This window comes from Melanerpes formicivorus, unplaced genomic scaffold (genome assembly GCF_026170545.1).
Source record: "Melanerpes formicivorus ecotype bairdi unplaced genomic scaffold, bMelFor1.0.p_v2 SCAF_5, whole genome shotgun sequence".
NCBI lineage: Eukaryota > Metazoa > Chordata > Aves > Piciformes > Picidae > Melanerpes > Melanerpes formicivorus.
The window spans coordinates 8661015-8684480 of NW_027142357.1; the positions used below are offsets into that span (position 1 = coordinate 8661015).

Below are 23466 nucleotides of genomic sequence, written 5' to 3' on the forward strand. Positions count from 1 at the left end.
TGGAAAATAATAATGCAGAGGTAATTCTAAACAGACACTTGTGAAGGAACGACAAATACAACTGAGAGCTAATAAAGCCCTATCTGTTAAACTCAGCATCCTGTGTGCTGATACTGGGCTTTTAGCACACACCACTCAGCAAACCACTGGAAAAAAATGGTAATGGGTAAAGCCCCAAAAGATGTGATAAAGTCTCCCTATTTCACTCAAAAGCTACCTGTCATCTGCATCAACCCCTCAAGCAAATCATTACAGAAAAATCAGCTGTCAGTCAGCTGCTGCTTCTCTATCACAAGTTGACCAGAGATGCAGAAATACCCTGATTTTGAAAATTAAGAATTGTGTTTATGTGCAAAAGCCATCAATTGGTATGAGGGTCAACAGAGAAGTGACGCAAGTTACAAGGGATTGAATTAAGAAGAGTAAAAACCCACAAAGTCCCAGCCTTCACTAAATTCATATGCTACCAGCAGCTACGTTTTAGGTAAATGTACAAGTACTCATTATTGATGGGAAAGCAACTTGGTATGGGGTTTGTGGCCTTAAAGAAGGGAAAAAAAGCAATTAATCAGACAAAAAGTCAATGCTGATTGGAAACCTACTGAAAACAATTGACAAGACCAACGTTTTTGCTGGCATCTGGGCCTTTTCCTATTAGCATCACAACTTAACACTTTCCAATGCAAACTAGGGAAAGTCAAGCTGCTCCACAGGGAAGCCATGTGGGAAATCTCTCCCCATACAGCATAACAGTGAGGGAATTTACCATCACAGTAACCTTTACATTGTTTTAGGGTAAATACACAGATGAAAAACAGTGTTTCACCTCGAAGTGTCCGGTTTTGCTCATCACCTGCTCTTCTACACCCCATGCCTAAGATGCAACCCTGTGAACACTGAAGCACAGGAATAATTCTACCTATGTGGGCATTCCCATGGCCTGTTCAGATAAACCAAGGTATACATGTGCCAAATCACAAGCAAACCCCAAACTTTACACTTGCTAAGTATTTGCTTGCAACCTAGATTCTCAAACCTGTAAAGGAAAGACTAGAGTGTTCATCACATCTTTCTCTCCCTCTCAATGCTGAAAAAGCTAGCGAGCATTCATGCACTAGCTGACAATGTTCTCAGAACAGTACACGACAGGTACTGAGTTATCACACCCACTCCAACTCAAGCATGGTTTTTATTGGAGCAGATAAGAAAAAGTAAAATTAGGCCTGAACAACAAATGTCATGAATCAAAGACAAAACACTATCATTAAGGAATGTCCCATTTTTCAATCAATAGCAGAGCTAGCTAAAAATAACAGTAATTTAAACAGAAAATAGAGGTATTTTTCATTAAAACTGATTTTTCAACTCCTCTAAGAAAACAGAAGTAGAGAAAGAATGAAAATAGAAGATATGAAAATGTAAAATTATAAGTACTCCATGTTTTGTGGCCTTTGCTACAGCAATAGCATCTCTCTGTCACACGCACGATTTTCGTTGCAAAACCAAAGCCATACCAGCCCAGCACCTTGCTCCATATAATTTAACCTTCCACTATAAAACATAAATAATGCTCTCAATTTCCCTTATACAATCTACTATTTATCAGCTACAAACACCTTTACTCTGAGATAAAGTAGGTTTCTAGATCTCTAGATCAGGGGGTAACTTCCAGTAGTGTTTGGAAAACATGTTTGTCCAACTGGGGAGAGGATAGAGCAAAAAGGGAAGTCCTGCAGGATGTGCTGGCTTCTGATAGTCAAACTTCTGTACAGTTACATGAAGAACCACGATTGAGTGAGGAAATGTACACCAACTTCACACTTAAACAATGCTTCCTCTTCACAACTCTCCAGAGAAATAAGGTATGAATCTTCACACTCCTCATCTACCAGGGATGAGACTGAGACAGAGGAGAGGGGGATTTCCCCCAAGATCAATAGGGTACTGGGGAGAAAGTAAAGTCCACACTAAAAGTTTTACTGGCTCTCAAGATTATGCTAATACTACCACTCTTGCTCTTTCTAAACACAAGAGTTCTACCACATAATTGCTTCTCCAACACAGCAAAGGACATTGAACTTGAAGTTCAAGGAAGCAGGAAGAAGACAGAGGAGAAGGGGAGACAAGCAGAGTTTCAAATCTTTGGTGTGTATTTATAATGTTGCAGAGAAACTGCATTTCACGATGGAATGATTATTGATTTCTTAATGGATTACTGCTGCACAAATTTACACTCACTTCAAAAAACATCAATCTTAGGACAATAATTTTAAATCTATCACAGTGTATAGAGCATTCTGACTGTGTAGAAACTTATCGCTATCTGCTGGGAAATGGCCAGTTTTCTATTTCTCCCACCCCAACCACATTACCGCATGGCAAGGAGCTACTGAAAAATACATGCTATTGTAAAACAAACTTTGCAATAGCTACAGGACACACCTCCAGTCAACTTCAATTAAATGGACTTTTTAAAACTGCTGCCCTTAAGACAGACAATGCTTGATCCATTAGTGAGCAAGTTAATTAGAGTCCCTTTATGTTATTTTTATCATAATAATGAAGCAGCCCCAGCAGAAAGTGAGACTCCTTAATGGGCAACATATATTCACGAGCCCACACACCCTCACTTTTTCTGCTTACCAGCCTACAGTTAAATGTTTCTGTAGCTAAGTAATTTTTTAGCAAAGGCATCCACAGAACAGCTTTGCAACAAGCAGTATCATGTTGCAAAAATGACTGAACTAACACATGGGCTCCACTTGACTTCAAGAATTGTCAGACCAAATCACTGGAGACAGGGCACTATAAAAATTTAAAATAATCCTAAAAATTATAAATCCTCAGTGCCCCAAAGTTTGTGCAAGGTGCAGGAATATGAAGATTTAAGTCTGGCTCTGTTTAGTGGTTCCCACCCATCACATCACCTATCTTCAGGTTTAACAAGAGACTTTATATGAGGTTATAGTCCAATTGTGAGCCAGGAGCTAGAGGTGACCCATGAGAGGGCTGGTTGGGAAGCCACTGCCTCAGAGCTGCTGGCTACATCTCTCTGCAAAAGATGATCACCTTTGGCACTGGGGCAGAGGCAGCAGAAAAGCCAATTTACTGCCTCCTTGACCAAAACAGTTTATAGATCTGTTGGCTCCAGGCATTAGCACAGCTCAGCATACTTTTGCCTCTGCAGAAACACCAGCACCAGGAGCTCCCCCACCCCCGCTCAGACATCACGCTCTCACTGCGTGATACCATGCAATAAACTGCATCAGATAATCAATCCAAGCTGAAATAACCCCATTTTGTTGTTTGGTTTTCGGTTGTTTGGGGGGTTGTGTGTTTTGGTTGGTGGGGTTTTATTTCCTTAAAAACAAACAAACAAACAAAAAATGAAAACAAAAAGCTGCTGGCATCCACAGAGAACAAGACATGTTGAACTCTGCTTTGAACACTGGCCTTAGGAATAGTCATCTCTGCTAGAAAGGCATGTGGGACACTTTCCAGTCAGAACATCTTTAAACAGTTCTAACTAATGATAGCCAACACATCCACTGCCATTAAAACACATGCAGGTTAAAACTTGGCACACAACAGATTTTCAGTCTCCTTCAGCACTGTTTGACTGCAATTTGTTCCACAGCAGAGCTCAACCTTCCCGGCTCAACACCAGTCCTACCGTACCGCGCACCCAGTGCTGAGCCTCGCTGCAGTGTATAATAGAACAGCTGGCAGAAGCCAACTGCTAGAATTTAAATGGAAAGATGAAGTACATCTTGATTGTAAGCTGGCTGTTCCCTTCCTTGCCTAAAACATTTTCATATATAAATGCAGCCAGTTGACATTCCCTCAGACTAAGCTTGTCACTACATACAAATTGCCCAAGGATAGCAGTCTCCATGTGGAACTAGATGGAGAATCTCACACACAGTGCAGTGGGTTTTGGATAGGTTCTAAATTATTCCTATGGAAGCTCTCCAGCTATACCGCACAGGATCAGCACCTTATTTCTCATTTCTCTAAGAAGCTACAATTCAATTAGTGCAGCAACTTTGCCACTTTCTCATAACATATCATTGCTTCCCTAGCTCAGGAGCTAGTCACAGCCGCTGTAGGACAGCAAGAGCATCTCCAAGAAAACCTCATCTACTCAAAATTAGTTAACAAAAAAAAACAAATACAGGCAATGTATGCAGTGTTCTCCAAGGAACACAGGCCACATAAAATAAAAGCTAAGGGCCTGAAGTGCAACACTTGCCATCAGCTTCAATTAGCAGCAAAGTGGGGTTTGGGAAAACAAGGGCCTCTTCAGAGCTGCTATAGGGCAAAGATGAAATCCCAGAATTAAAAACAAAATCCCCACATGCACATTAATATTCAGAGGCAATTACCTTTCAGCTTAAAGTCAGTCAACGTGCATCTTACTACAGCAGCTCTTAAAGCAATCTTGTTTACAATTGGAAATGGATTACATTATCTCAGCTCCACCTATCCACATAATGCAGAGCAAACTGTCAAACATAAAATTACAAAATGGTTATTGTAAGGTATCCCCTTCAGCATAAGAATTAATTTGACCTATTTTATTACTAAATTATTACTCCCACACAAATTTTCCATCACAGATATCTATCAGCACTGACATTTATATTCTAGCAAGGCATTTTCAGATGCATATTTTCCTCTTCTCCTTCTCAAAGGTGTATTAAGCAGAGCTGATTGTAAACAGCCTCCTGCCAAGCTAGTTAAAAATCTTTAAACATTTTGCATACAATTAGATTGTGACAATAAGCATTTGCTCTAGGAAAAAAAAAAAAAAAAAAGAGAGAGAGAGAAATCTCCACTGAGTTTCAGATTCTCAAACAAAATGCTTAAAATGCTTCACAAGTTCAAGAAATAATTAATCTAAATTTAAGGAGGACATACAGATATTTTTACTACAGCTCTGGCAGGTTGTTCTGATTGTCACCAAGAGACATGATTTGGCCCTGATTAAGAATGTGCTTAAGTCCTATTAAAGTCAATAGAAGTTAATCATCTGTTTAAGAGCTTTGCTAAATCAGGACCAGAACAGGACACATTTCCAAAAAATCTAGGCCTAAATTGAACACACACTAATTAACTGCACACACCAATTACATGATTGTGGATGAAATACAGTTGTTTAGCACTTACAACAGCACACTGTGTGGAATCATTTAGAAATAAAGTCTAATTATCATTCTGTAACAGGTCCCACAATGCATTATAGCCCACATATACCATGTTAATTTTACTTGAAGGAATAGCTTAAAAAAGGAACAATGACGATGAAACAAAACCAAACCACTAACCAAACAAAAAACTCCCAAACCACCCCCAAAAAAACCCAAAACAAAACAAACAAACTAACAAAACCCAGAAAAAAAGTCCTTCCAGTAGTATTTATCCAAATTATCAAGTAGAAGAAGATGTGACCCTTTTGGAACTTTTGCATGCTCACGGTGAGGACATCTGAGCACTCCAGCTGAGCTCTATTTTCTTATTGCAACATTTTGCTTACAGAAAATAGTCACTCTTGCATTTCAAAATGTAACATTTGTATTCTGTGCCACCTAAAACTTGAACTCAGGAAACAAACACATTGGCACGGATTTATGTATCCAGGATTACAGAAGTCAGCAAATTATTTCTAGCAAATTATTGTGTGTACAAACCAGGAATTGCTGAAAGTGTAATTGTGAATGATCTCAACCATTTGAACTATTTTACATTAACCAAGATTACCAAGTCTCACTTACGTCCCTTAGCCTTATATTTACTGATTTCTTAGCATCAAGATTTTCAGGTAAGTGACTATGAGAATCTCTTCTTCCATTAAATTAAGGGGGGAAAGGCATTCCCAACCCCAGAGACTGCTGAAAAGCCATGCCTCATTGCAGAACACAGCTCAGAAATTAAAAGGTGCATTGAGAATTATGTTTATTAAACAAATACACACACACATATCTCATGGCATGTAAGACACTCTTGTGATTTACAACTTGACTCATGATTGTAAAAGTTTGGAGTTGGCATGCCAACTTGGTGAGCCATCTGCTCACCAACAATTTATAAACGAGACCGCTGGCAAAGACACTATATTACTCAGTTCTAATATTAGTGATGTAACTAAAATATGCTTGTAGGTTTTTTGTCCCCATGAACCAGGAAGAACAAGAAAAAAAACTAACAGAAGAAAACTTAAAAATAAAATAGAAAATTGCATTTGTGGTCAGTGTACCCTTCCCATCAGATTAGTAGGAATATTCAAATTTAATTCAATGCTTCGGTTTCATAATTTCCTCTAAACTTTGCTGAGACAAGGTGAATCACATATTGTGGATCCAATACCCATTTTTTTCTTGTTAATGACTCAAACGGTAGTTTGTTAAATTAAAACACAGTATGCTGAAAAAAAACCCAACACACCAACACCCCATAACAGTATTTAAAATACTCTGACAACAGATTAAAAATAATAATAATTTTTAAAAAATTAAAATCCCCCAAATGGGCACAGGCTAGCAGGTACAACTAATGATGCTAATTTTACTGTTAGAACTGGGCAATTTGGGATAAAACACACTGTCGTATTTAAACAATTCCTTTCTTATTAAAATCTAGACTACATATAGCAGTGAAAAACTGCTGGAAGTTAATCTACAGTTAATAATGTAATGAAACTGCATGGAAAATTACTCACTCAATCATTTTTAAAACGTTGAGTCACAATTCAGTTTTGTTAGCCTGAACCTCCAGATCTATCTCCATGGCAAGTCAGTAGCAAATCCCAAAGCACAGCTGGTATTCCCAGAGCTCAGACACACGGATGCGCTGCTACAGTGCTAAATCCAGGAGCGTGCAATGTCTCACACTAGCAGTTCCGCACAGCACCTACTTCCCACTGAAGTAAAAAAACAGTTTAACCACTGGCTTCAATGTGAGCAGAATGAGGACATTTCTGAGGGCTCTATAGGGGACAATAATAAGGCTGAAAACACAGACAATCCTGGTAGTATTAATTAAGAGGACAATAATGATACGCAACCAGGTCCATTTCAGAACACCTTGCTCTATCTCTGCCAAAAGGAATAGCTTTTAAATCTGCATTTTGAAATCAAATGCAGCATTGTTATAAAATTACCATTTTAATTAGCTTCCTGAACAACAGATCAGCTTTATTTATGATTAATTTTGGTTAATGAGGTAGTTGTAGTTTTATCTGACAGATAATGGGACAGAATTAATAACTGCTTAATCCACACAAAATTTAGTTGTTCACATAGCACACAAAATTTTGACAAACGTTTCTGAATCCTAGCCAACAACCACCAGCACATTTTCACAATCTGATAGCAGACAAAGCACAGCAAATGTTACCATATTACATTATAGTAGATCAAACTGTTTATATATGTAATTAGAATTATTATTATAAACTACCCTTATAACTATAAACTGAAATTTTATTGCCAGTTCCTAAGGAAGCTTTCCTCCTTCCAAAATACCTGGCCAGAACAATTCACTCAGGTCAACTCCTTGAGAGTCTACCAAGACCAATTTCATTTACAGCTATGAGAGAACAATACAGAGACCCAAACTGGAAAAGAAATTGTCTTCTCCATGCATTCAGCATCCCATATATCTCATACCTTTGCCTATATCCCTCAAGTGAATCCTAGTCCATCTCTAAGGCCAGTTTTAAGGTCACAGTCCTACTATTTCAACCAGACATAGATTTTAAGCCATCATAACAAATTATCACATTGCCACCTTATCTAAAAACACTTTCCCCTTCCCAAACGCAGGGCTGGTTTTGCCTCCACCCAGACCCAAGTACTGACCTCACAACAGAAGACACGTCAGAAATTCCTCAAAGGGACTCTCACACACCACTAGTTTCATAAGGGCATTCACATGCCACAGCAAAGGTGAGGAAAAATGACAAGCTGGGTTACCAAATGACATTCACGTGTGTCAGAAACCAGAACAGACAAAAGTTATCAGCATAAGCAAAGCAGAGCAAATACCCTAGCACAATTCTCTTCTAGCACAGTAGTCTGTTGCTGGGGTGCTGTCTATCAGATGCAACATAAACCTTAAGGATCTCCCTGTATACAGTCACTACAGAACTCTAGATAATTATACTGCAATTATAATTTATGATTCTACAATGAAAACACTATTTTTACTTTTTTCCTAAGGCACTGGAGTCTGTTGTTCTAGGCTGCTAAAAAAAAAAGAAAAAAAAGGAGGAGAGAAAGAAAAAAAAAAAAAAAGGAGAGAAAAAGAAAAGAAAAAGCAGGGTTCCACTGCAGGAATGGCTGCAGCTTGGACACAGACAAAGCATCTTGACATGAAGATGAGCGAGTACTTTACAGAGCATGACTATAGACTCTTTCCTGGAATGCACTGCAGTTTTCTTTGGTTTTGAATACATATGTGATATATATTCACTAGAGAAAAAATTCCACTACTATCGATTTTTCTATAAATATTTAATGGTTACCAGTCAGAAGCTAAATTTAAGTAACAATAGCACTAATGACATTAAATAAACAAAGCACTTTAAAAGTGTGAGAAAAAAAGCAAATATTTCTTTACAGCTTTTTAGCGCAAGAGCAGTAAGTCAGCAACCTGAAACCATGTTACCTGCTGATAGCCTGAGTCATGTCTGGTCACACAGGCTGACCAGCAGAAACACCTAACAAAAAAGTAGGTTCTATGAAAAGCAGAATTTGCAGAGACTGGCTTCCAACAACTTTTCCCATGCATCTGACATTTGAAAAGGGTGGCACTTAATAGCTTTCCCTTCAGCAGAGGCGCATTTCACATACCTCTCCTCTTTCTGGCTTCCTAATTTAATGAGATTGGCACAATTCTAATATTTTTCAAAGCAGTACATCTCCTGTATGTGACCAAAATCCCCTATAAGTGCCTTCAGTTTGTATTTGCACACATTACACATGTACAGGCTTGTCATAAACCTGGGCTGGACTCATCTGCATTTTTGTAGCTGTTTTTTTTTTCCTCCAGCTGCCAACCTTTTCTACTTGGCATGAGCTAATTTCAGGGCAGCTAAGCAGCAATAGCATTTATACTCTGAGAATACTCTGGTTTGAGATTCATATATAAGTGATTTTGGAGAAATAAAGAAGTTGTGCAACTGATGGGATACATATTTAAAAGAATGCATGAACAAACTCACAGCATGCTCATAGCCTGCTAACGTCATATACTACTTGACCCTTAAATACACAACTAGTACATAATTTTTCTGAACTCTTGAGAGCTAGCTATAATCTGACGGTTTGAAGTCGCATACACAAATGATGAAGCTGACTGCCTCCCACTTATAGGAGGAATTCATACTAACACTAATTTATCTAATTTTTCTCCACCTCTTCAGCCTACAATTTTATTCACCCATTTGTATCTCTTCAACTGGCATCCTTTGTGAAGCTCTTAAGATTTATTTTTAAAAGACTATGATATAATGAGGAGATATTACATTACACTCAAGAAGAAGGATAACTCCTAATAGTGATGAGGACAGAGACCTGTGTACTTAAACTAGAGAAAATTTTCAAACAGGGAGGTTCAAGTAAAGCTGATACCCACAACTGCTCCACATAACTGCCTGGAGATGTATTAAATGCACCCAGAGACCACCTGAGCTGGTAACAAGGTCAAAACAACTGCTAAAATTGACCCAATTTCAGTAGATTAAACTGTAAAACTATTACACACATCTATGTCTAGGACATGCCTACCTCTGAAAGTGGCAGATCATTGCAGACTCTCCAGAGATGCAGGGAGAGAGGCCCCTCACCATGATACTGCACATGCAATGAAAGGCAGTACACCTAGGAACACACAATTAAAAGCAGTATGCAAAACTGCCAATTAATAAGATTTGTTCCACTTCAGAGGCCATTATCTGGACAAGGCAAGACACACACTCCAGGATACGAATGTCTCAAGAAACAAGACTAAAACCCACCAAAACAAATGCCCATTTTCTTCTTTTACTTGAGCCTTCTCCCCCTATTACAGACCTGGCTGCTAAACAGAACAAGGTATTCAATCCACTGTAACTTTTTCCTGGAAACTTTTAAATCCATCCACGACTTAAAAAGAATAGCTACTCTTCTGCAAATGAAGAGACCTTATATCTCTTTGTATTAAAAAAATAAAGAAAGAAAGAAAGGAGAAAGAATTGCTGTTTTTATATAGAAATAGCAACTTCTTTCATTTTCAAAGGGGAATTCACACTGTACTGTTTGCTGTTCTTTGGCCAGAAACAGGTGTTTAATCCACACTGCTGGAGTTAAAGAGATGCACAGCTACAGTTAGCAAGTCTCGGTTTCTGTTTTATTTGCTACACCATTGCCACCTCATAGAGCACATTCTCTTTCAAAAGGAATCATAAAATGTCCAAAGGCTGAGCTGAGGACTAGGAAAGAGTCCTGTATGACTGTGCATACACAAATTCCCAGTAATTATGAGAAAAATTAACAAGGACCTGGGCATATCATAGGCTTCACCTGTCAGCTTTCTGGGTCGCTCAGCAACATAACTGTCATAGACTGAAGGAATACATATCCCCTGGGAAAAAAAGGACATCACTCTCTTCTGATGGAATTAGGGTTTTCTGCAGGCTGAGGGGAATGCAAGGGAAACATGACTGATAAGGAACTGAGAAGACTCCAACTTACTGTTGGAGGTCACAGCATTAATATCTTTAGTATAACATTTGTTTTGTTCAAGTGGAGGAACAAAAGGGATAAATAAGAAAACATCCCTCATCAGAAAATTAAACTTTGTCCCATATGTGGTTTACCTACAAATGAAGCGTTGCAATTGTAAGCCCTTCCCAGATGTTCCATTAGCTGGAGATGAAACATGTACTCTCTTACTTGCTCATGTAAGAGTAAACTTTAGGAGAAAAAAGGAGGTAAATGGGACAAGCAGAAAAAGTGAATAGATTTGCTGTGCCTCAGTACCTCCTATTTTCTTTGGAAACTGCTTCAAAACGCCACTCGCCAGGGAAAAATACCCAACAGCAGCAAGATACAGCTGGGTCTTCTACTCTCACTGAATGAAGCTTCAGGAGGAACAGCAGAAATGAGCCTTCAAAAGGCTTTCCCCAGCCCAGTGATAGGGAAAGGACTTCAATATTCCCACTAGTCTTCCTTTACTCTCTCCCCTACTGCAGCGACTACACCTGTGCCCAGAACAGCCTCACAGGTGGTACCAATAGGAAGAGGGGGTGAAAGTAAACAGCTTTTGCAGCTTCTCCAGGTAACATGAAACTAAAGCGAGGAGAAAGGAGGTAGGTTTGGAGTGAATCAGATTCCTTGGCTCATGCCTTACATAAAACCCACAGCCTGCTAAGAAGAGAGACTCCTACCTATTTAAGAGGGATGATGCACTTAAACACTGCTCTCTTTTTCGTTCACCACCAGCTGGTAGATGCGAATATTCACACCCCTGATGCAGGGGTTAGGAGTGTAGTTTGGCCCTAGATCTGAACTCCAAACACCCACAGGTGTTCCCCAATTCCTGAAGGGCACAGAGATACAACCAGCAATTTCAGCTTCACCAGAGGGGAAACTGAGAGCCCTGTGACCTCTCTGGACAGGCCAAATGCAGCAACCGTGAGCTAAAAGAGCAGGTATGATGCACATGGAGTTCACCACCTCTGTGGTGCTGTGCCTTGGCCACACAGAGTTAGCGGATCAAACCCCAGAAATAAAGGGTGTAGGGGAAAGCAAAAGTCAGTTTAAATAAAGAGATTCTAATTCACAGAAGTTTACATGACCTAATACCACAGAAATGAGGGGGATCAAACCCCATGCTTTTCCAGGAACAGTGTCGATGTTTTACAGTACACTCACATGTGCCACCTGTAACACCACTTGCAGGTGACCCTGACAGCCAGGGCTATACTCACAGCCAAAGCTTCTGCCAGCATCACTCTGGCTGTGAGGGATTACAGCTCTTCAAAGCCACAGGCTGACACAACGGTGCCAGCAGAAGCTGGTAATGTAGACCTGGCTCTGGATCAAGCACACTTTTTGCTGGGTAGTGTAAGTAGGGGTTTGTCCAAAAAGACCTGGTAATGTTCAACTGTATAGGAAGAGTTAAAATGCTGTGGTTGCTCTAATGTAATCACACCAGAATAAAGGAGATTTAGGACTACCACAATTATTCCCGTGCAGGACAGGAAATAAGCTGTGCTGGTATTAAGGTGCTTCTGAATGTGTCTCATTGTGGGGCTGTTAAAATTTCATGTAAACCAACCCCTAAGCAAAGGGGGTATTGTAATGAAATTCCTACTTTTGACAAAGCCTAACAGGTACCATCCAAACTTCCATCCTATGTGATTTATAGCTCCTGTGATCTGAAAAAAAAGGCAAGAGGGGAAAGAAAAAAAAAAAAAAAAAAGCAGCACATAAAGATGAAAGGACACCTCCATGATGACAAGACTCAGAAAAAAAAATGGGCCTCTGGTCAGCCTTTACCCAGAGCCATACCTGTCAAGCCTCATTTGCTTCTCAGCAATAGTCACAGCTAAGCTTCCTTCCATTGGGATGCAGTAGTCAGCTGCCTGAACTCTGAACAAGGATTCACTGCTCAAGGCAAGGGATAACACACCACAGCACAGGGTCCATGCCTAGGCTGGCAACAGGTCTTGTCACTACAGAAAGCAGTGGCTCTTAAATTTTCTATAGCGCTGCTTCAAAGTGGATCCACTAAGAAGTTTCATTCACTGGGATTACTGAGGGGCTATGCCTTTTCCTGATAGCTTGAACACAGCATTCCTTCACAGTGCCCTCTTGGCACTGGAAAGAGGATAACCACTGCTCACCTTCAATAGTGCATAGAAGACACAGGTAGCTGCATTTCCACCTGTAAAACCTCATAATGTAAAATGGTATTAGCTGGAGGACTAGACAGAGGCAATGGCCCATAAGAATGGGAAACAAGCCCTCAATCCAATTTCTGATGAAAAAGTACCCAGTGATTTCAACAGGAGTAGCAATTTCCCCTGGAGTTGGGGATGGGAAGGACAGAGTGCTCTCTAACAGGTATCTCATTGTCCAGCTGCTATCAAAGCACATTTCAAGGAAGGTGAGGAGTGTTCTTTTTGTTGGCATGTCTGAAAAGGAACTGAAATTCCAGAAGCAAACACTGAAAACTTGCTGACTACCAAGCTAGCAAGAGCACTGAGTGTTGTAACAGGGTGTGTACCAAGGAAAGTTAACTGAACCTGACAGTCCAAGAGAATAACAGAAGCTCCCTAAGAAAGGTGTGTGCTGCAACAAAGCCCTGGCAGATGACCTCTCAAAAGACTTCCATCAGAATGAATAAAAACCTATTTAATGAGATTAACTGATCATTTTGCTCCACCCTCATTATAACACTCACCGAGAGGGAGGAATGTTTTTGCAGCCAAGTAGCTGACTCCATAGGGAATGCCAGAAAGGCTTGGACAGAAGGTATGAAAAATAAATAGGGAACACTCCATAGCTGAAGTGTGACCTATAGACAGTAGTTAATTAAACACCTCCCAGTTTCAGAGGCTACTCTGTATTTGTTTACATACAAAGTTTGTATCAGAGGAACTATTTCACTATTTTCACCATAGTGAAAAATCTAAACTGATGTGGGTGAAGCTACAACAATCCAAAGTGCATCCCATAAGTAACTAATTTTCAGGTCAACCTTTTTTCTTTCTTTTTGTAAAAAGAAACAAACAGTGCGGCACTACTCTGCAAAGCTTTCATTTCTTAGGTGTGGACAAACCCCTAGATTTCTCTTTAAAGCCTGATCATCACTTTTTTATTTATTATTTTTTTCTCCTTAAATTTCAAGGAAGCTAACCAATTGGCTAAAGCTTTGATGAGTACTCCCACAGCAATTCTGAAGGAGTTTGAGGTTAGAACAATGAATTAAAGTCAGAATTAAGTGTCAAAGGAGCTCACTTCTTCCAGTTTTCTGCCACACTTTATTGAGTTTATCCCTTATGTCTAAGCTCATCTTGGCATAGTGCATCCTCACTGCCCTTCCACCTGTGAAACCACAGGTACATCTGTATCAGGCATCACTGTGAAATTTCACAACTAAGCTCTCTAAACATCAAACTGAAAAGGTTGCAAAGTCAGACACAAAGGACTGGAGGACATTTCAAGTGACTGTCAGAAGTCCACCTCCCTGTGCTAAGGCAGGATCAAAGGTGCCCAGATCAATAGAGATGATGCTTATCCTATACCTTAAAGGCTGCTGTGGAAAGAGATTCCTCAGCATTCCTCTTGAGGTTATCCAGTCCAGGTTTTTAGCACCATATGCAGTGTTTCACACTTTCCAAGACATTTGGAAGAACTGGAGACCTGAATCACCACTTCAGAGCAAAGCAGTTTAGCTGCCAGAATTCTTCACGCCCCAGTGCACATGTCAGGGGAGCAACTGCCGCAAAGCACTAATTCAGTCCCCCCTGCAACCCAGCCCAGACAGCTTCAACCATGCTCCCTAAAGAAAAGCCTCCTGCAGAGGCTCAGCCTCCATCACTCCACCCTACCAAAAAAAAAAAAACCACACACTGAGCCAAAAAGAATCCCAGTGCAAGGTCCATCCTCAGGTGCCTGGGCATGGCATCACTGCAGTGATGGCAAGGCTTGTTTGCTGTGTGGCTGAGGCATTACGCAAACTTAAATTTTACAACTTCATTTCAAAAGGCAGGATCCACGGCTACATTTTGTTATCCACATAGATATGGTGCTGATAAATCTGTGATACATGAAACCTTCTGCTTAGGTCAACAAAGCTGTGGCAGAACAGTCAGAAAAATGAAAGTAATCATGAAAGATTTAGAGCTTTTAAGATACGAAAAAAAAACAAACAAGGCAACTGATAAGTCAGTCCAGTCTAACCTGATGACTGAAAATATAGCAGTCTATATTATAAGACCTTGCCCAAATTCTCTTTAAATACTGTTGCTGAGATCATTCACACTTAATACTATTGTCCCAATAACTACCTTGTCAAACAGCGCAATCATTCCCCATCACACAGAAAATGCAATTGCCTCACTATTTTCAGCAGTGTCAGTTGATAACGCATATTTTCTTAATCAATTATTTCTCATAAACTAGTAACACTTTAAGCTAATATCAACACATCTTGAAAACTTACACAATTTTAATCAGTTTTAAACATCAGATGCTGGCTTCGACATCTATGATTTCTCTGACTCTGTTTGTTTAATTGCTCTTTTTGTCTATGAAATCAAAGATAAAGTTATCTGGGGATACCCACTGTAAGAGGACATTTCTTCTGTCACTGACTGTCAGAAGCTAATGGCTGCTGTTATTACCTTCCCTATGAGACCAGGCAAGAGATCTTAGCAAAGTATTCTTCACCCTACACAAAGTAGTCATCAACTAACCAAACAATTATGCTCCTGCAGTTCCTAAAGCAGATGTTCTTCTTGAGACAATTTTAAGATACAGGGGGAAAAAAATATCTCAAATAACTATAGGAAGAACAGAGTGTGTTGTTATAAGGAGGTGACTGGGAATTACTTCTTTTTAAAGCCCCTTTTATAAGGATTCCCTATCAGCCCTTAATTAGCGTGTCAGTTTCTGATTATTTACAGCCCAGCACAATCTTCCCTGAAGGCATCAAGACAGACAGCCACTGGGGTCTATAGGAGGGCTTTGGGCCATGCAGGGAACTCTCTAGAACCAACCCAAAATTATTTGAGCAGGCCTTTGACACCAAGCTCTGAACGTTACCCTTTGGTAGAGTTTTCCTGCAGAAGATCAGAAGAACATCTGGACTTCCAGGTTGGGGGGTATGTAAATATATCATCTGGTCTCCACAGGTATAGCACTATTTTATCTTTTGCAGTAGAGGAAAGTGAGATAATCTATCAACCAATTCAGTTTGATTATTTACACGTATTTTAAATCTTTGCTTATATAAAATGACAATAAAGTATTTTAGAACAGAGCATCTGCCAACATACATCCAGCATTCTGCTAAAGGCAGATACATACCGTAAGGGATATGTAAGATCATTAGTTAGCTATGACAGACGATTTACTGTGATTTATCTTTTAGGATCATCTCATTCACAAGGAAAATTGAGTGTCAGCCCCATCCATAACCTATGCATACCGTCTAGATACTTGAAAATGATAATAGGCTGAAGGATGCAGCAGACAACTCCAACACAAGCCAAAATATTTAACCCGAAACCTTTTGGAATAGAACCTGAAAACATAAGTAGCCTAGCCAGAATTCCTACTAACAGGGATTGCCAGGGGCTAATGAACATAGAAAACTCTTTACCTAGCACATAATTTTACTGTTGCTACATGAGCACTGCTCATTCATTTCGGTTCAGATCCAAGAAATGTGCCTCTTACGGTTTTGTCTCCATTTCAGCCAGACACACATTAAGGCTAAATTAAGAGCTGTGGCTCAAAACAGTTCAATGGAACATAAGAAGAAAGGTCAAAACTTAGATCTCTGCCCTGCAGGTGCACATCCTGAGCACACAGCTAAGTAGGACCATTCTCCTACTGGGGATGACTGGCAACAAATCCAGGAGTTTGGGCTCCGATCCATGTGCCATCATATGTACTGTCTCCAGTACCACCTCCTCTATTAACAAACCCTGCCCAGCCAGAGTGGCATGTCCTGGGCTTCACTGTGAGGGTAGCTCAGCAGCAGATCAGTCCCCTGTGAATACACTAGAAATTAAACCATACTGAAATATAATGCAGACACTTCCTTCATTTACAATGAAGGATGATGGTTTGATCCAACAGAAGCTACGAAATGCATACAAAATATTCTGAATAGCCATTCCTCCTTACTCTCCTAACTCCACCACTCAAAAAACTAAACCAAACCAAATCAAGTCACAAGCCCCCGGGTCACTGGGCATTTAAAAGGATTTTCTGTACCCCACAAAACAGGTGGAAAACTCTGAAGGACAGCCTGGCAGACTAAATAGTCTACATATGTCAGAGTCAAGATTTGGCCAATGTAACAGCTGCCACAAAAGCTGACAACCTCTAATCAATACTTCCATGTTTAAGGCAGCACAAACCACATCTCTACAAAACATTTTTATGCCTGCAAAGAATAAATTAATTAAAACAAATTTAAGAAGCTCAAGTTTTGTTTGGCTTGAGAATCCCAGGCAGAGCCCCTAATTTTTCAACATCAGCACATGTCTAACACAGAGCAGCAGTGATAAAAGCAGTTGAGACACCTGTGAGATACCACAAAACACTTTTTAAAATTGAGATGTTCATCAAGGCTACAGATACAAGTGTGTTGCAAGAACTAACAAAGCTTAAAAAAACTCTGAAAATGTTAACACAATGAACAGGAAAATATTGAATGTGTTCAAGTATTTTTGCATGACTTCATCCTAGATCTTTTTATTCCCTACTTTGACTCTGGTTTTTAGGCTAGATTATAAAGAAGATTTAAAACAGTGAGGTCTTTTTTCCCTTTCATGAAGGCTTCCCATTAATAAAAAGGAAACAAAGAAAATGAAGAAAGTGAGTAGTAAAACTTTTACAACATAACAAAATATATCAGAATCCCAGTGCATCAGGATTGGAACTATCTAAAGATGCTGAATTATGATCGGTTGTCATATAAAGTTCAGCTTGGAGTATTAGCAATCATATTCTCTAGTAACATGTATATAATTGGAAGATCTTCATAATAACCCTCCATTTTAAAGGCTCATAAAAACTGTGTTTTACTCGTAATTTGCAAGAGGAAAGAAGAATTCTTCAAGGAAAGTAACATCTTTCTCTACCTAATAAAGACTTTGAAGACAATACACTGTATTTTAGAGCAAGCAACTTCAAAAGCTCTCTTTTTCTTTCACAGTCTTGGGTGGGTTATTATATACTCAGTTTTAAAAATAAATATGTACCTATGGTACATATGCTTAGAAAGAAAATCAGTGTCACATCAAAAAGAACCCTCTGAAACTATATGGGAAGCAAAGCATATTATATTATTCTTGAATACAAGAACAAAGTTACTATTAGGTAACTATGTTGATGCAATATTGTAACCAACAGTAGGACAAGCTATGGCACTCACACAGAGAAAAGAATGGATGTTTGGTCTATGAAATGTGTGTAAACTACATTTATCCACTGCCAAAATACTTTCACAATTACTTTCATGCTATATTATAAGCACTCGACACTGAGTAGACTCTCAAATGTTGCTACATTTCCTCAATTTGTCCCTTGACATACTAAAACAAAATCCTTTCAGTCTGTTAGAGAGTCAGCAGCTGAGTGCCATAAACTTTGAACTACCCTAGCCACTTCTGGACTTGCCAAGTTAAAGCTGAAGTAATGAATAGGATGCTGAACTTTCTGTATGGAACAGTAAAATACAACCTGCCGTCAAACTCAGATATTTTAACTTCACACTTTTGCCAGAGTAAAGCCTTTTGGTAAATAAAGTGTGTTTGTTTTCAAATAAAGCTATTTCAGGTTGTTTAGGGAAGCACGGTAAGTAATAATAATAACAACAACAACAACAGTTTCTATTTGAATTTCAAAACCTGATGAAACAAAACCAGCATGTCAAACCTACTGTTTTCCTACCTGGAACAGGTAAGGACCAGCTCTCAAATGCGACCTTGGCATAGTTCAGACTAGCAATCCCGTTCATGTTTAAATGAGACACTAGCGTGAACACGAAAAGAAAAATAACAGCAATAAATCTACCCTGTCCTCCTCTTATTAGCGATGCATACACCAGTGGTTAAGACCCAGTAAAGAAGACGAGGACCCAGAGGACCCGACTAACCCAAACCCACTGCTACAGAGAAACAGGTTTAAGCAGAGACTTACTGCTTGCCATGTGACTGGGGGAGGTATGCTGCCCATTGGGTGTGCTGGAGGTGAGGTCAATGGCCATGCTGGAGTGCTCCCTTTCGGGCGAAAACTCATTGTCACCTGCTTTCACAAAACAAGTCCCCTGTTAAGTTTCCATCCCTTCCTTCAGCAGAGCAACACAATGAATAAAAACTATGAGTGGCTTGCTCCCTTCCCCCTTCTACCACTGGGATCTCACACAGTCTCTAAAAGCCAAACTCTCAGCTGCCACAAGTAAGTATTTGACTGATAGATTTTAAGTGCTCCCCCTAAACCTGCTGTCACCAGTCTTCTACGCACACACCTGTGACAAACCTTCCAGCTGCTTTGTCTCAAGTTAGGATTACTTTTTGCAGACACTGAGAATCCAGGCTGAGCAGAAGACTGAAACAGTACTTCCACTATACAGACATTCCCCCACAAAGCTCTGATTTAACTGACAATTAAACAAGGCACCTATAGAACTCCCAGCAGAGAAAACAGGAGAAATGCATAGTGAAAGGCATAAAAAGTTTTTGGCTGCAATTTGAATTTCTGAAAATGAGCTCCCATTCGCAAAGCTCATTCATCCTCAGCAAATATTTAAACCTGGAGGTACTCACCCACGCCCTCATCCCCATGCATTTTTCAGCCATACACAAAGTTTAAATGCTATTTATTCAGTGCCATCTCAATGCAATGACTACACACAAGGAAGCTAAAGTTTCAGGTGTCTACATTATAGAAAGGATAGTAGGAAAAGAAAAGTAATTCAGGATAATCAAATTAAATTACTACTTACATGTTATATATCCATCAGCAGCCTCTGCTTCCATAGTCAAAGTGCAGTGCTGCAAGGCAGAAAAGTACACCCTCAAAGACGCCTGTCAGAATGAACCACTAAATGATTAAACTTACTTAAAGCCCTAAGTAGTTGCCCATTTTACTGCTGTTGCAACCATTGCCTCTAGAAACACTCAAGTGTACTGCACGTGCTCATTTGCAAATCACTGAACTCTTCCTGCAAATTATGTGAGAAATTCAGCTGCCTCCTGGGCAGGAGGCATTGCAATCATCTTGGTCTGACTGTACCACTCTCTGCCCCTCACTCACATTTTCACCGTATCTGAGAGACTTTTCCCAGACTATCCACCTGTTTTGTTCAAGCTGGGACGGTAACGCTTTATCAATTATCAGCTCTTACAGACAGAACTATTAACTGAGATGGATACTATTAACAATTGCTCTTTTCACATGCACTCCAAGAGGCTCCATCCTGATCTAAGTAAAATAAAGCCCTTCAGTGCCCATTCCCCTTTGAGAGAGATGTTACAACTCTAGGTCTCACACCATCACACACACACCTGTACACACACCTGTTCACTCTAACCCTATTTATTTGCCACAGCATGAGGCCAGACGTCACACTTAATACTCTCAGATCGTGCATTTTGTGGCATGAAGCAATCTTAAAGTTTCTGGAAGCACTTTGCTGACACAGAACAAGCTATTACTTTCCAGAAACCCAAGTAACTGTATAGAATGACACCCCCTAGCTATCATTTGATATATATTGAGGGGGAAAAAGAAAGAGAGAGAGAGATCAATAATCATAACTATGTTCTTTTAAGTGGAAAAGTTAAGAATCTGACATGACCAGAGGAGAATTTTATTTCCTCTCTCCCTCCACGGCCTCCTTTTTGCCTTTAGTTTCAAAACTCTCACTGCACCAGGCAGCTAAATTATTCACAATGAGCCATTTCTGTATTGATCGCCAAGTATATTTAGCCCTGGCTCCTGGAATTTCTCCATTACTTACTGGAAAACAGGCAGCTTCACTTCTTGTCTCCAAAACCACTTCCCTCCCCCTCCCTTAACCCGCTTTCCTCTCTTCCCTCCTCCCTTCCCCTCCTGTCCCCCAATAAATAAATACTTTTCTCTGTGCTCTTCTTTGGTATAAAGCAGATCAAATTCCCAAGGCATTCAACACATAACACTTAAATTTCAACCTGCCCAGCTGCTACCAAACTCTCTTCAATTACTGATTTTCACAGGACTCTTAAAAGGAAATAACAAAAAAATGTTTCCAAGACAGGTAAGCCACTTCCTCAAGCCCTTCAAAATTACCTTATCTTCCCCCTAGTCCAGGTAGGCAGACACACACTGAGAAAAAGGAAGAAATATCAGAAGCAACGGGGAAAGATCATCCCAGCCAATGAAGTGGAAGGAAAGAAAGGGGAGGAAGGGAGGAGGAAGAGAAAGAAAGACAAAAAGAAACACAGGAACATCCATAACCGAAATTAACACACGGTTTGATTTTTATTTTATATTTCTTCAAGGCAGGGAGGGGGGACGCGAGGAGGAAAGTTTGGTCACCATTTTTAGGCTGGTGATGTCAAATCCCAGCTGCAAAGCCTCCCTCTCCACAACGAATGGAGAGAGAGAGTGAGTTTTGCTCAGGCTGAAGACAGAGAACGATGGGGAAAGTTTGAAAAATAATTTTTAAAAGAAGGAGAAAGAGAGAGAGAAGGGGGGCAGAGGGGGAAGAGGAGGAGAGGGAGAGGGGAGAGATACCCGCCCCCGACACTTACAGGTGGGGCATGCGGAGCCGGGCAGCCCCGGGGATGAGCCGGCGGGGAAACTCGCTCAGGAATGGCACATACTTTGAAGGAAGATGAAGGGGAAAAAAAAAAAAAAAAAAAGAAAGAGGGAGAGGGAGGGAGGTCAGCCGGTGCTACAGCAATGCGATTAACCAGCGGGAAGAGAGAGAGAGGAGAGAGAGAAAAACTTGATCCACCGGTTCGTTACGAATCGGCACGGAAAACGGGGGAGAGGAGGGGCTGTGGTGCGGGATGGGACGAGGGGATTTGAAGAGCGACGGGGTTAGGGGGGAGCCCGGCAGACGGACTCACACCCCGCGCAGGAAACCTAGGCCAACTTCCCCAGAGCGCTGCCCGGCCCTCGGCGACACTGGGCTCCATGCCTCATCCCTGCCTCTCCCCGCCCATACCACAACCTGTCAAAGTCATGGAAGTCTTGCCTCGTTTGTCGTTTTATTTCATTTCACCCCTTTTCCCTCTCGCACCCGGCTCCCGCCGCCGCGCCAGGCCGCAGCCCCCCGGGGGCCCGCAGGTGGCGGCGGGCGCCGAGGGAAATGGCAGTTGGGGCCGGCGCTGGCTAACGGACCGGGCGAGCCCCGCCGCCCCCGGCACACACACACCCGCCGCTTAGCCCCGGCGCGCTTTTTGCCATTTTTGGGTTTTTTTGAGGGGGGTTATAGGGGCTATCAGCAACAAGTCATTGGAGCCCCACCGCCGTGCAAGAGATGCAGCAGAACCGCACTTTACTCGGGGACCCCCTCCACACACACCACAGGCACAGAGACACACATGGAGCCCCGCCGTCCCCGCAGCCGCCTCGCACACCGGACGGAGCTTGTCCTCCCCACCAGGGAAAGAAAGGGGTGAGGGAGGAGGAGGAAGAAGAGAAGGGGATGGGGGGGGAGGGGGAGAGGGAAGAAAAAAAAAAAAAAAAAAGATAAAAGAAATAAAAAGAAGCCAGGCGCAGATTTACCTCAGCCGCGCAGGCAGTGAATCACTTCCATCCCCCTTTTGTTTGTGTTTTTATTAGTGTCGGCTCTCTCTGCCTAGTGGAGGTGTGTTTGTGCACGGCAGTTGGCTATGGAAACTAAGGCAGTGGAGCTGTAGCTAAGGGTAATCCTGTTTTTACTTCCTCCATCTTCAGAGAGCAGGGTTAGCCTGGGACAGCTGGTCAAACCCCGAGAAACCGATCCGGCGGCGGCAGCAGCCGCCCGCCCGCACTCACTCACACACTCACTCACTCACACACACACACACACGGACACACACACACACACACGGACACGCTCGCGCGCTCGTGCGTACTCCCGTGGGCGCGCACCCCGGCGGGCGCGCGCCCCGACAGGCGGGCGCGCGCCGCCCCAGCCGCCCTGCGGCGCCTCACCCAGAGGGCCGGTGCGGGCGCGTGTGATGGAATAGGAGTGGAGGGAGGCGGGGGGGTGCGCGCCGGCAGGGCCGCTCGGCTCAGCACGCTCGGCAATCGATTACAGGACAAGTGCCGCCGCCGCCGCCGCCTGCGCTCCGCGTCTCACGCGGACGGACACACGCGCGCGCGCCGCCCCCTTAGGGCAGCGGCGCGTCCGCGATGTGTCGCGTCTGTGTGCGTGTGTCCCTTCGGCTCCGGGCACCGGGCTACTCCGTGTCACCGTCCCCCCATACCCTGTCCCCGCTCTTCCTCCTCAGGAGCGGCAGCCGCTGGGCCGCTGCTACCGCCGCCGCCGGGCGGGTGAAGTTGCCGGCAGAGTCATGATTCAGCAGTTCTATTTTTAACTGGCGGGCAGCCGCGGGCGCGCAGCGCCCACCGCTCCTGGCCGCGGCCCGTCCTGCCGGGGCTGGCTGCGTGCTGCTGGCTGCCGCCGCGGTGGAACCCCGGGGGTAGCCGGGGGAGGGGTTCGGAGCTGCCGCACTCGTCTGATTTAATACTCGAAGTACAGTTT

The 23466-nt window shown here is 41.9% G+C and overlaps 1 protein-coding gene across 7 annotated transcripts in view; it reads right to left on the bottom strand.

Annotated features, from left to right (window-relative positions):
- IKZF2 (IKAROS family zinc finger 2) overlaps positions 1-22802 on the bottom strand; it is a 119160-nt gene extending 96358 nt beyond the window's left edge. For 4 of the 7 annotated variants that reach the window (XM_068137999.1, XM_068137995.1, XM_068137996.1 and 1 more), the window contains exons 1-3: positions 22503-22802; positions 19732-19780; positions 18927-19031 (exon numbers count right to left, since the gene is read on the bottom strand). In XM_068137999.1, the coding sequence (XP_067994100.1) occupies positions 18927-19031; positions 19732-19765 (139 nt within the window). In that variant the 5' untranslated portion in view covers positions 19766-19780; positions 22503-22802. Of the gene's footprint in view, positions 1-18677; positions 18697-18926; positions 19032-19731; positions 19781-22502 lie in introns of those variants that run through there. The other 3 variants (XM_068137994.1, XM_068137997.1, XM_068137998.1) reach the window with 3 other exon arrangements.
- Between the last annotated feature and the right edge of the window lie 664 nt (positions 22803-23466).